Source organism: Vicia villosa, linkage group LG4, assembly GCF_029867415.1.
Source record: "Vicia villosa cultivar HV-30 ecotype Madison, WI linkage group LG4, Vvil1.0, whole genome shotgun sequence".
NCBI lineage: Eukaryota > Viridiplantae > Streptophyta > Magnoliopsida > Fabales > Fabaceae > Vicia > Vicia villosa.
In genome coordinates this window covers 172,690,207-172,704,188 of record NC_081183.1, presented here as the reverse complement: position 1 = coordinate 172,704,188, position 13,982 = coordinate 172,690,207, and the positions used below count along the sequence as shown (strand labels likewise).

Sequence of the window (13,982 nt, the reverse complement as noted above, 5' to 3'; positions counted from 1 at the left end):
CTTGTAAGTGTTGTGTAGTCCCAAGAGCAACAAAGGTTGATAAGACATGATGGTGCAGTCGAAGGCGTTTTACAAGCTAAGCATCATCATGCGAAAATCAATAGAAAGAAGCATGTCAAGAACCAACCATTAAGCTGAGAAAATTATGCTTACAACCAAACAAAAACAATGGTAAGGGTAAAAATAAAAGTTATCACCTTGTCAACATTGGGGAAAATTGGATCACCCGAAATACAAATGTTGGAAACGATCATACGTGAAATGAAGTAGGTGCAATCAGCTTGGACACGAAGCTGTAATTTGTAGAAGCAAATTTTAGCAGCAACATGAAGCCAATGCCTAAGTTATTGAGCAAGATGGAGAAGATTATATTTTTTTGCAACATGTTATTTGACGAGGAGCAATTCTCTAGTTGGTTGATTGATAGTGGTTTTACGAACCACATGACATATGACAAGACTCTATTCAAGGATTTAAAGCCCACTAATGTCTCAAAGGTTAGAATAGGTAATGGTGGCTATATTACTACAAAAGGAAAAGGAACCATTTCAATTTCAACGTGTTCATATACCAACATTATATCAGATATTCTTTATGTACCTGACATTGACCAAAACTTGCTAACAATAGGTTAGTTGATTAAAAAGGGATTTAAAGTGTCTTTTGAACATCAACACTGTCTTACCCATGACATTATTGGCTAGGAAGTTCTAAGGGTTAAGATGAGAGGTAAAAGCTTCTCATTTGATCCAGAACAAGAGGAGTTGGCGGTCTATTTCACTCAAGTCAGTCCCATAGAACTCGGGCACAAGAGACGTGGTCATTGCCATCTTGAAAGAATGTTGAACATGCAGAAAAGAGACATGTCAAGAGGTTTACCAGTACTTTTTGATAATTTGCCAAATTGTAATTCTTGTAAAAATGGTAAACAAATAGGAAAATCATTACACAAATCATCTTAGAGAGCTTCTCAATAATTATAGCTCATTCATACTGATTTAACAGGACCTCAAAGAACACTGTCACTACAAGTTACTTTCTACTTCATTTCTTGCATAGATGATTTTACAAGAAAATGCTGGATTTTTTTATTAAAATTAAAGCATGAAGTGGCTGGAAAGTTTTAATGGAGTTCAAGAAAATGGTGGAAACTCAAAGTGGCTGCAAGATTAAATGTCTAAGATCTGACAATGGGATATAGTATACGTCAGCAAATTTTAATATATTTTGCGAAGAAGTTGGAATTGAGCCTTAACTCACAACCCTTACAATTCAGAGCAAAATGGGGTTAGTGAAGGAGAAATAGACCGACGATGAGGATGGTTAGATGCATGCTGCAAGAGAAGGAGTTTCCTAAAACATTTTGGCAGAGGCGGCTAATGTAACACCCCGATATCCGCTGCACGCATCAACCGTGTCGGCCAACCGAGCATGTTACCGGCTTAATCAATAATCCCCCCTAGATCCGCTTATCGGCTGCCCAGGAAATATTGTTTTTGCCTTCCGCAGGAATCGAACCATGTACCTAGGGGTTAAGTACATATTCATAGCAATTCCTGCTACCATAAAAGGCTTTACATGTCATTCTCTCCAGCATCTGGTCCATAAGTGTTATCAAAATATCTTGCATATTAACCATTTGATGAATGTCCAATCTAGCTTTAAGCTCCCCGTAGAATTGGTAGATCATGACAAAATTTTGTTTGTTGATTTCTTTATCTAGTGATCATATATATTATTTAACAAGGGACTTTTCATTTTCAATACATTTCAAAAGCATTCTTAATCCATAATAAGATATCCATAGACGTGATTACAATCATTTCTGTCATCATCCCTTAATAATCAAGAAGACAAAATGCTTAATTAGTTGGAACATTCCTGCATAGATATGGTATTACATTCCTTTAATATATATTTATCCAATGCTTAGAACCATCAAACTAGATGCATATAAACATGTAATTGATTTGAAAACAAAAGGAGATCAGGTTGGTTCCTTGGGATCACTTACTGTTGTACCATACGAAGTCCATGAGCGGCCAATATCATCATCTTTAACATCTGCAACTGGTTGATCCTGTAGGCAAAAGTAAGGCTTATTAGGAATTTGCATATCTTCACCTTCTTCTTCAAGCATCTCCAACACTTTATTCATCGAAGGACGGTCCTCAGGTTTTGTCTGTATACACCACAAAGCCACAACCATCATTTTCTTTGTCAATTTCATCTCTTGATCTGTGTCATTCTCAATTGTTACTTCCCTTCCATCATGTAACTGATCATAAATCCAAAAAGGAAAATATATTTGGCTAGATTGATCCGCCAATGCATTCAAGTTCTTTCTTCTACTTGCCATCTCCATTAACAACATCCCAAAACTATAGACATCAACTTTGTAAGATATTGTGCCAACATTCCGATAGAACAATTCAGGTGCCATATATCCAATGGTTCCTCTTACTGCAGTTAATGTCACAATGCTTTTATCTGTTGGACAAAGTCTAGCTAGTCCAAAATCAGAAACTTTTGGATTAAAATTCTCGTCAAGAAGGATGTTATGAGGCTTTATGTCAAAGTGGAGAATTTTCATATTGCATCCATTATGTAAGTACTCAATGCCTCGAGCCACTCCAAAAGAAATGGCATACAATTTTTCGCAACTCAAAGAATAACTCTCTTTTGTTGTAGAAAATATGTATTTTTCAAGTGATCCATTTGGCATGAATTCATATATAAGAGCTCGTTTTGACCCCTCCACACAAAAACCAATCAGTTCAACCACATTAACATGGTGAATCCTACCAATTGTAGAAACTTCATTGATAAAATCTTGTCCACTGGTCTTGGCTTTGTCCAATAATTTAACTGCAACAAGGCGACCACTTCGAAGTTGTCCTTTGAAAACAGATCCATAACCTCCATTGCCTAATTTTATCTTGAATTGTTTTGTCATATTTTTTATGTCTTTATAAGAGTACCTTATAGGCGTAATGTTATTGTCACTATGTAGAAAATCTTCAACATTATCATACACGGATAAATGTTTCAGGCGCCATCTGTAGACTAGTAATACAATTATACATGGTATTCCAAACACAAATTTAACACTGCTCAGTAAAGCAACCATTCCAACTGTAAAGAAAAGAAACTATTACACTTTGAAAAATAAATCATAATTAAAAATGATATTTAGTTAGGATAAGATAATAAAAACCAACAAAAATATATATTTTCCTCTTAAAAGATATGTAAATACATATCCATTTATTAGTGTCTCCTATTTTTTAAAGTAGAAAATATTCTTGCTGCAAATTATTCATGTTGTGAATAACGACAAGGTTCAATTTTAATAAATACTTTAATATGTGAGACAAAAAACCGTATCAACTAAAATAAATGGTCTTCGGCAATAATAATTAATAAGCAGAAAATATATTAGAATAAGGAAAAAATGGCAAAAAGTTTGTTTACCAAGTTTGATCAAAAGATCTACTTTGAAGGAGAGAGGAGCTCTTCAATTCACTATACTCGAAAAGTTATTATAAGAGATTACAGATGAGTTTCAAGAAAATAGTCTTCGGCCTTTGGAGTTCCCAAGAACAACCCTAAAGAAGCCCAAGAACAAATCTCTATTTTCCCTCCCAAGTATTTCCCGACCTCTCCAACTCTTAATAGTATTTCTCAATCCATTAATTATTAAAATAAAATACTATAAACATCTTATAATATATTTATATTAATTTAGACTATTTTTAAATTAATATATATCCAATATTCTAACAAATAACGGATCCGCAAATCGAATCGGTCAAACTCGAAATCCGTGAACCCTCTAAATTGGACATTCTTGCTATTTCCGGCTTCCTGATATTCGACAATCTTGAAATATATTTTCTTTCTCTTCATCAACAAAGGTTTTAAGGCAAACTTTAATAATCTTCACCTTAACTTTAAACCGTGGTGATGCCAATTTAACCATCAACTACATTGTTGCTATCTACCATATTGAAACTCTAATCAATAATCTTGATCAAATTCAAGGCACTCTTTGGTCAGCATCCTGATTTCGATTAACTATAACAACTGGTGGGCGTTCGACTTCCCTAAGCCTCGGTTGCTCAACTACATGGGGCACAAATTGTTGGCCCTAGTTAATCGTGTTTTCCTCAAGGATTATTCCTTCATTTTGAATAGGCCTAGCCACTAGGGGTTGTATGGTTGGTCAAACTTGCGCCAGAGGGGCGCCAAAGGAGTCAGCAATTCGAGTCATCTAATTTGCTAACTGTTGATAATTATGATTCATGTCTTGAACCAAAGAGTTAAATATCGTACCCATTTGTCGGCTAAGCAAATTAACCATATCATGGTTACTTTCATCCATTTGCTATCTCAACACAGTTATAGAATTTATTGTGAAAGTTGGCATTGCTTGGTAAGAGAATCTCATTCCCAAGGATTAGGTGTTTCAACCAATATTGTTTATGGCCGATCACGATCCCTGTAATGGCGAATATGTAGTCGCCGCATTGTCAGCAAATATCGACGCATTTCTATACAAACCTGTCATTGCTGATGTTGGCATACCATAAGGTTGTTCACGACCATTCATGTGCATTGTGAAACTTGACATATAGGGCTTAAAATCACTAACCACGGTCGGTTTAGGAGTCACAGGGTGACTCTGTGTTGTTGATGGGGAGAATTTCTCCCTCATTTTGTGCAGTTGATGGTATGGTCGTCGTGCTGGCTGTGGAGGCAATTGCTTTAGTCGAACTTGCAGCGACTGTGCCTTCCCATGTAGTATTAGAAGTTTGTTCTCCATTGTTGTTGTTTCTTGAATTCACCAATCTAGTATATCTTCTTTTCGTTCTACTAGTGTAATCCTTGGAAATCCTACCACTCCTCAATCTCATGCGCACTAAGACTCAGAAGTTTCATGAATGGAGAACTTATATGCAAATTTTTGAAAGCAAAACTGAAACTTTCGCACTATGGATCCCACTTTGCGTGCCAATTTGTTTACTTAAGAATTCTGTAAACAAATGCATGTTTTAATTTACTTAAGAGTTAAAATCGAAAAGATATCGGATATACCGTGCAAAAATTTATAGGTTTGAAAACTTTTGACACTAAAGCCGAAACTATAAAAAGATAGTAAAATGGAACTTTAAATACAGTAAAGTAACTTGAATGCAATAAATGAGTGAAAAATAAAGAACTTAATTCATTAGATGGAACGCAAACTTATACATTGTTAGATCTCTCGTTTCTCTCAACACAGAACCTTTAAAACTATAAGCAAGCATTGCTTATATACTAGTTCTAATTTAACCGTCTACAACGGTCGACTTAGCTAACTTTGTCACGTTCCCAAATCCATGCAAGCTTATTTATGTAACCTTTACACGTGTAAAAAAAGTCTGATCTTATCCACTATAGCCTTATTCGACTATACGCAATTATTTTGTCACTTGGAAACCTCAAACATTCTCTCAGTTAAAAACTTATATCTTTTGATCTTTATAGTACTAAGAGTTCGACCAAAATCATTTTCTCCATTTGACGGGACAAATTACAAAAATGGCCGTGACTGGCCATTTTGATTTGAAGATCGACTTATTTCTTAAAATCGATTCTAATATCCAAACTCTGAAACCTTGTGTTGAAAAGAAGAGATAACAGTAGTATATGATTTTTAGATTGTTTCGGTTTTCATTTGTCCTTCATTAGGATATTTCTTTGTTTTTTGGGGTTTTTATATTGTTGAATGATTTATAAATGATTATAAAATATCTAGCTATAATCTGAACTTGTGTTGTTTCATCATATTAGAAATCTTTGAACGATGCTAATTTTTTCACATGTCTCTAATCATGGAGGATTTAGAATACAATAGTATTTTAGGTTGGAAATTTTGATATGATGTTAACTTGGAGTTGGAATTGAAATGATTTATAGACATTAAATAGGCAATAAATGAGCACAAGTAAGAACTAATATGGAGATGAATTTGAAAGGATTCATTTTAGTTTTACATAAGAGGAAATATAAATATTAGTAGTGTATATATATTCCAACTTGGACAAGTGGGTTGGGCCCCAAGGGATACCCCAATTTTGTAAAGAAGTGAGGACAAATCCATATGCCATCAAGACACACACGTGTGTGCCGCCGTAGTCGTCCGGTCAGCTCGACTCGGTCCAGTCCGAGCTAGATGAGTTAATTTTTTTGGAACCTGAATTAGTGAAAATTAATTATCATTAATTAATTAATTACTTCGTTGGAAATTAAATAATAATATTTAATAGTAGAAAATTAATTAATATTTAATATTAATTAATTAAGAAATGGTGACGTGTCCTACTCAGACCAAGTTTTAACCTAATTTTTTACTAGTTTGCTTGTCCACCAAGAGTCATATGTGTGACTTGCTGACCAAGTAAAAAACAACTAGTTTTGACTGGGCCAGTTCCACTCTCCCATGATTTTCTCCCACATTTTTACTCCACTCAGTTAGATCCTTTGCCTATAAATAGAGTTCTTCAGTTCATTTGCAACTCAATCCAGAATTCACATTCGAATTCTCTCTTCTCTCTCCCTACTCTACTTCATCTAAATATTTTCTTTTTCTGTTTTTGAATGGATTAATTCCAGATACTACAAGTGGTTTTTATACCATCTGAAGGTGTATCTTTTTGAACGATCCATCAAAATACAAGTGATAATCGTATTTTTGAGCGGGCTATTTTATCATGGAGGCATCGTGGTTATTAAGAGTCGTTTTGCATAATTTTGGCAGTACCACAAAACGTCTTAAAGAAAGCGTATTGTTCCGCGACTTAGCCGATAACTTCCTACGTGGCAATCTTTTCAAAAACCAAAACAACAATTTTAAGACGTTTTCTGTAACTGCCATGTCTACTGAGGAAATTATCGGTAATACTGCGGCCGCTACTGTGAATGACAAACCATTTAAGTTTGAGGGATCTAATTTCAAATGTTGGCAAGCTAAGATGAAATTTTCTTAAATTTGAAAAAGGTTTCCCATGTTCTGACTGAGGATATCCTTGTTGCTCCTTCTGGATCAATCGAGTTAACTAATGGTAAGTCAACTGTTGAATCAGACGGGACTTCAAAAGCGTCTGAATTAGACTCTGGTGAAAAAGCTAAAGCCAGAGCAGATAATTTACAGGTCCGGAAATAAATTGCCCTATGGTAAGAGTATGACTACCTATGCAAAAATTACATTCTGAACAGGTTTGGGAAGCTCTGCATAAGAACCATGATATAGAAGAAGCAGGTGCAAAGAAATATGTTATCAGCCCCTACTTAAACTACGAGATGGTGGATGAAAATTCGGTGGAAGCTTAAAGCCGAATTACATAAGGTATGCCCCTCAATGAACAATTTCAAATTGCTGTTATTATTGACAATCTGCCCCCTGGTTAGAAAGATTTCAAAAACGTGCTTCGCCATAAAACAAAAGAGTTTTCAATCGAGAGTTTGATTACTTGCCTCCGAATTGAAGAGGAAGCTCGGAGAAAAGATCAGAAAGATGAAGTCTTAGTTGTTTCTAACAACTAAAGAGATTCGGTGCAATTCTGAAGCCTATAGGCAAACAATTAAAGAATCCGAACTGCAATGTTGTGAGTTGAATTATGAATGGGAATCCCTTCAGGGCCCTGTCTGCTATATTTTCTAGGCAGCAACCACCACCTCAAAGAAATGACGCTCTGGTTTTCACTTGCTACAATTGTGGGAAACCGGGTCATATGGCAAAAAAATGAAAGAGCAGGCCTAAACCTGTTGCTGGCTCAAATGCTCAAGTTAACATGACTAATGAGCCATTCGTTTCTATGATCACTGAAGTCAACATGGTTGATGGAGGTTTAGGGTTGGCGGATAGACACTGGCGCCTCTTGTCATTCTGCTACGATCATGATATGTTCAAGACATACACTAATACTGAAGATAAGAAAGTGTTGTTGGGAGATGCTCACACCACTAATGTTGCTGGAATTGGAGATGTTGAGCTAAAATTCACCTCAGCAAAGACTTTGATCTTGAAGGACGTCATGCACGTTCCCGAAATTAGGAAGAATCTTGTTTCTGGTTTTCTTTTAAATAATGCAGGGTATAGTTAAACTACAGGGGCAGATTTGTATATCTTTGTGTGATTTGAATATTTGGCATGTTAGACTTTGTCACGTTAATAAGCGAGTTATTTCTAATGCAAGCAACTTAGGCATAATCCCTAAATTAAATGTCAATGATTCAAATAAATGTGAATATTGTAGTCAAGCTAATATAACTAAGACTTCACATAAATCGATTATTAAAGAGTCGTATCCCCTAGATCTCATACACTCTGATATATGTGAATTAGATGGAACTCTAATTAGAAATAGTAAATGTTATTTTATCCCTTTTATTGACAATTGCTCTTATTATACTTATGTATACTTAATGAAGAATAAAAGTGAAGCGCTTGACATGTTTAAGATGTATATAACTGAAGTTGAGAATCAATTTAGTAAGAAGACTAAGAGACTCCGTAGTGATAGGGGGACTGAATACGATTCTGGGTTATTCAATGATTTTTATATTAAACATAGAATTATACATGAAACCACGACTCCATACTCTCCTGAAATGAATGATAAAGCAGAAAGAAAGAATAGAACTCTTACTGAACTTGTTGTTGCAATTATGATGAATTTTGGTGCTGCATCTCACTGGTGGAGGAAATTTTATTGATTGTTTGTTATGTCCTAAAAAGAATTCCCAAGTCAAAATGTAAGATCTCACCTTGTGAGATATTAAAGAAAAGACAACCAAACTTGTATTATTTGAGAATTTGGGGCTGTCTGGCTTATGTCAGGATTCCAAATCCGAAACGAGTTAAACTCGCTAGTAAAGCCTATGAATGTGTATTAATTGGGTATGTATCAAACAGTAAAGCTTACAGGTTTTATGACCTAAATGAAAAAGTGATCATAGAATCTAATGATGTTGAATTCTATGAAGACAAATTTCCTTTCAAATCGAGAAATAGTGGGGGCACCCAATCGAGTCACATTCATGTGATAAGAAGTACAGAAAGCAACGACAATATAGAAATCGAACTTCGAAGAAGTAAAAGAGTAAGAATTGCTAAAGACTATGCGCCCGATTATGCAGCTTATAATGTAGAGCAAGATCCAATAAATATTTAAGAAGCACTGTCATCTCTGGATGCAGATTTATGGCAAGAAGCTATCAATGATGAGATAGATTCTCTAAAGCCTAACAAGACCTGACACCTAGTAGACTTGCCTCCTGGTTGGAAACCAATCGGTTGTAAATGTGTTTTGAAAAAGAACCTAAAACCTAATGGAACTATTGATAAATACAAGGCTCGCCTTGTAGCCAAGGGTTTTAGACAAAGAGAAAATATAGATTTCTTCGACACCTTTTCTCCAGTCACTAGAATTACATCCATTATGGTAATTATTTCAATTGCTGCAATTTATAACTTAATAGTACACCAAATGGATGTTAAAACAGCTTTTTTAAACAGTGACTTAGAAGAAGAAATATATATGGAACAACCGGAAGGTTTTGTGATCCATGGACTAGAAAACAAGGTATGTAAGTTATATAAGTCTCTGTATGGACTAAAACAAGCTCCTAAGAAATGGCGTGAAAATTTTGATAACTTAATGATATCGAATGGGTACAAAGTGAATGAAAGTGACAAATGTGTTTAATACAAATCTGAGAATCGCATCTGCACTATCATATGTCTATATGTAGACGATCTACTCATATTTGGATCAAACATTCAGGCCGTTAATGCTATGAAATCATTGTTGTGCAACAACTTTGATATAAAAGACCTCGGAGAAGCGAGTGTGATTCTTGATATCAAGATCACAAGATTTGAACAAGGAATTTCTTTGGATCAATCACATTAAGTGGAAAAGATCTTAAATAAATATAATTACTTTGATTGTAAACCAACAAGCACATCATACGATCCAAGCATGAAAATGTTTAAGAACACTCGTGAAAGTGTTAGACAGACAGAATATGCAAGCATCATTGGCAATCTTAGGTATGTCACTGATTGTACTAGACCGGACATTGCATATATTGTAGGATTGTTGTGCAGGTTTACGAGTAGACCGAGTAATGAGCATTGACAAGCTATTGAGCGAGTCATGTGGTACCTTAAAAAGACAATGAACCTCGGTTTGTATTATCAGATGATTCTAAAGCTACTAGTAGCTATGTATTCAACATAGCTGAAGGAGTTGTATCTTGGAAATCAAAGAAACAGACTATCCTGGCTCAGTCCACAATGGAGTCTGAAATGATAGCATTAGCAAATGCTAGTGAAGAAGCAAGTTGTTTAAGATGCCTGCTAGCTGAGATTCCCTTATAAGAAAAACTTATGCCAGCTGTGTTGATCCACTGCGATAGTACCGCGACTATTCCAAAAATCGAGAACCATTATTATAATTGTAAAAGACGTCAAATTAGAAGAAAGCACAGCACTGTTAGAGACTGTATCTCTAAAGGAGTTGTAAGAGTTGATCATGTACGCACTGATAAAAATTTAGCGGATCCTTTGGCGAAAGGATTAGCTAGAGAGAAAGTTTATAATACATCATATAAGATGGGACTAAGGCCTATAGGAATATGAGTTTCTCATGATGGTAACCCGACCTAAATGACTGGAGATCCTAAGAAATAGGTTCAATGGGTAATAACAAGTTGTGAGTAATATGAGGCGATCATGCTAGAGTGAATAAGAAAAGCATGAATCCTGAAACGATAAGAGGATGAGATAATAGAAACTCTTAATGAGATCATGCTATGTGATTGTGGAACTGAGACCGGTTCCTACAAAATTTCGAGGCAGAATTCCTATAGCCTTCACTAAACCGGGACACACGTGTAGGGTCATTAAAAGCACAGACTATTAAGAATACACCTTAAGAAAAGGTTGTGTGAGGCTCTGATGTCTGAGATAGAGTTCAAGACAATAGTGTCACTCTTAACGAATCGAAATCCTACTTGATACGCAAAGGTTCAAGTTGTAGACACCTTTACTTATGCACAATCTTAGAAACGTTTGATGTACTTCTAAAATCACCTTTTAAATTCAAGTGGGAGATTGTTGGAAATATTGGTATGATGTTAACTTGGTGTTGAAATTGGAATGATTTATTGACATCAAATGGGCAATAAATGAGCATAAGTAAGAACTAATATGGAGATGAATTTGAAAGGATTCATTTTAGTCCCACATAGGAGGGAATATAAATATTAGTAGTATATATATTCCAACTTTGACAAGTGGGTTGGGCCCCAAGGGATACTCCAATTTTGTAAAGGAGTGAGTACACACCCATAAGCCATCAACACACGCACGCGCCGCCGCCGTCAGTCTAGCCGGCCGGCTCGCCTCGGCTCGGTTCGGTCCGGTCTAGATGAATTAATTTTTTTGGAACCTGAATTAGTGGAAATTAATTATTATTTAATATTAATTAATTACGAAATGGTGACGTGTCTTACTCAGACCAAGTTTAAACCTAATTTTTGACTGGTTTGCTTGTCCACCAAGAGTCATACGTGTGACTTGCTGACCAAGTAAAAAATGGATAGTTTTGACTGGGTTGGTTCCACTCTCCCATGATTTTCTCCCACGTGTTTACTCCACTCAGTTGGATCATTTGCCTATAAATATAGTTATTCAGTTCTTTTGGAACTCACACCATAATTCACATTTGAATTCTCTCTTCTCTCTCCATACTCTGCTTCATATAAATATTTTCTTTTTCTGTTTTCGACTGGATTAATTCCAGATACTACGACTTATTGTTATATCATTTGAAGGTGTATCTTTTCGAACGATCCATCATAGTGCAAGTGGTAATCATATTTTTTGAACGGACTGTTTTATCATGGAGGCGTCGTAGTTATTAAGAGCTGTTTTGCATAATTTTGGCAGTACCGCGAAACTTCTTAAAGGAAGCGTATTGTTCCGCGACGCAGCCGATAACTTCTTCCGTAACAATCTTTTCAAAAACCAAAACAACATTTTATGTTCTTGAAAATTGTATCTAGCTAGGACTGCTGTATATTAACGTATTTTGAAAATTAATCTCCATTATTTATTTTAAAATGTAATGGTTCAGATTTATTCTCATATTCTCACATAAAAATGTCATTCTCATATGATATATGATATGTCATATATATATATATATATATATATATATATATATATATATATATATATATATATATATATATATATATATATATATATATATATATATATATATTTTGCATGGGATGTCTTGCACTTAAAGATAATGTGAGGCCTTACCTGTGTACACAAATAAAAGCATAATAGAACGAGGCGTAATGACCCATCCTGCAAGAACATACACTACACGTGATAAAAAAAAAAAAAAGGAGTGAGCATAAAAAAGACAAACTAGATTGAATATCTCTAACACTTAAGTAGGGTATTTATAGAAACTGAATTTTAAGTAACAGAAAAATCAAATAATCCAAAATAAAAAATGGAGTAACAAAATTACACAGTTGCAATTCACGCGAGATAATAATTGTCTTATATCCCCAAATTGCAAACTAAATGTCCCTTTATCTAGTTTAGTGATTATGTCCAAAAATTGCATCTATATTTGCAGTGCATTTCAAATTACTATAGTTGATAATAAATAAATTTATAATTTTAAAAACTAAATAAATAAATAAATAAATAAAATATTTTTAAAGAAATATAATTATATTAAAATATAGGTGTCATCAAACTCCTGTTTGTATATTTGAGAAAACTCACGCATGGTGGGTTCCAAAATCAAATGTTAGGAAAAAAGAAAATGGTGGGGTATTTTTGAGCAACTTACTGACTCGATGACAGATAACATGGCTATTCTCATCGAGGTGTGAAAACCATCCATGTTTACAAAGACTGTTGAGCCAAGAAAGTTCAAATCCATAAAGCATCATACGGCGGAAGTCCGTGCAAGAAGTGTTGTTGTTGTTTCCATCTTGTAAATCCCAAGATGTGACATACTTAAACTCTATACGACATCCGTCTCCCAGCCCCAATTCTGAAATAGATTTGCTATAAGCACCAACATAGAAAGGATTCCCATACTGTGAGTATGAACTAATATTCATACAGTTACCAACATACGAATATTCCATCCGATGATTTGGACAGCTCACAAATAATATTGATTTAGCCAATGTATAATAACTCCCATTTTTGTATTGATAATAATCAAGGTAGGGAAAGGTGTAACTGAGGTTATAGAGTCCTAATGAATAATCAGGAGGGAGAGAATAATTAGAGTAAACAAGATTGAAATCCAACAGTCGGATAGTGAAGTTGTTGTAATTAATTGATTGTACATAGTATCTTCCATATGATCCATTGTACAAAATCAATTGGTTGTTGTCTTCACATGATAGGTTGTATCTCGTGTCACCGCAGTTTTCTGGACTGTCTTTCAATCGGAAAGGAGAGCTGATGTTATGGACACCGCACCTTCGAGAACACAACTGTTGTTGTTCATCACTGCCATAAGATTTGTTGTGAGGAAATATGAGTATTAGTAACACTGCCACCATAACAAGGGTTATGGATGATGCCATTTTTGGTTTTCTGATAGCAAATAGAAAACACTCACAATTTTGTAATGGACGAGAAGCATACATATAAATTTTAAAAAAAAATTGAATTCTTATCTACCCAACCCAAGAAGTTAGGTAGAATTACATTCAGTGTAAAATGTCTTAGAAACAACAAATAATTGTATTATTTAATAAATAAATAAATATATTAAAATTAAATTGTATCTTGTGATCTCAACTTTTTTTGAGATGGATAGAGAAATTATCCCTTTCTAAAAAACAGCTAGCATTTGGCACGGTATAAGATTTACTTTTCAAAG

At 34.7% G+C, this 13,982-nt stretch overlaps 1 protein-coding gene across 1 annotated transcript in view; it reads right to left on the bottom strand.

Moving 5' to 3' along the window:
* Positions 1-13,731, bottom strand: part of LOC131595967 (rust resistance kinase Lr10-like) — a 14,754-nt gene extending 1,023 nt beyond the window's left edge. Inside the window, exons 1-3 of the mRNA XM_058868508.1 lie at positions 12,930-13,731; positions 12,383-12,445; positions 1-3,135 (exon numbers count right to left, since the gene is read on the bottom strand). The exon at positions 1-3,135 is cut by the window's left edge and continues 1,023 nt beyond it. Of these exons, the coding sequence (XP_058724491.1) occupies positions 1,988-3,135; positions 12,383-12,445; positions 12,930-13,683 (1,965 nt within the window). The 5' untranslated portion in view covers positions 13,684-13,731 and the 3' untranslated portion in view covers positions 1-1,987. The remainder of the gene's footprint in view (positions 3,136-12,382; positions 12,446-12,929) is intronic.
* Positions 13,732-13,982: the final 251 nt, after the last annotated feature.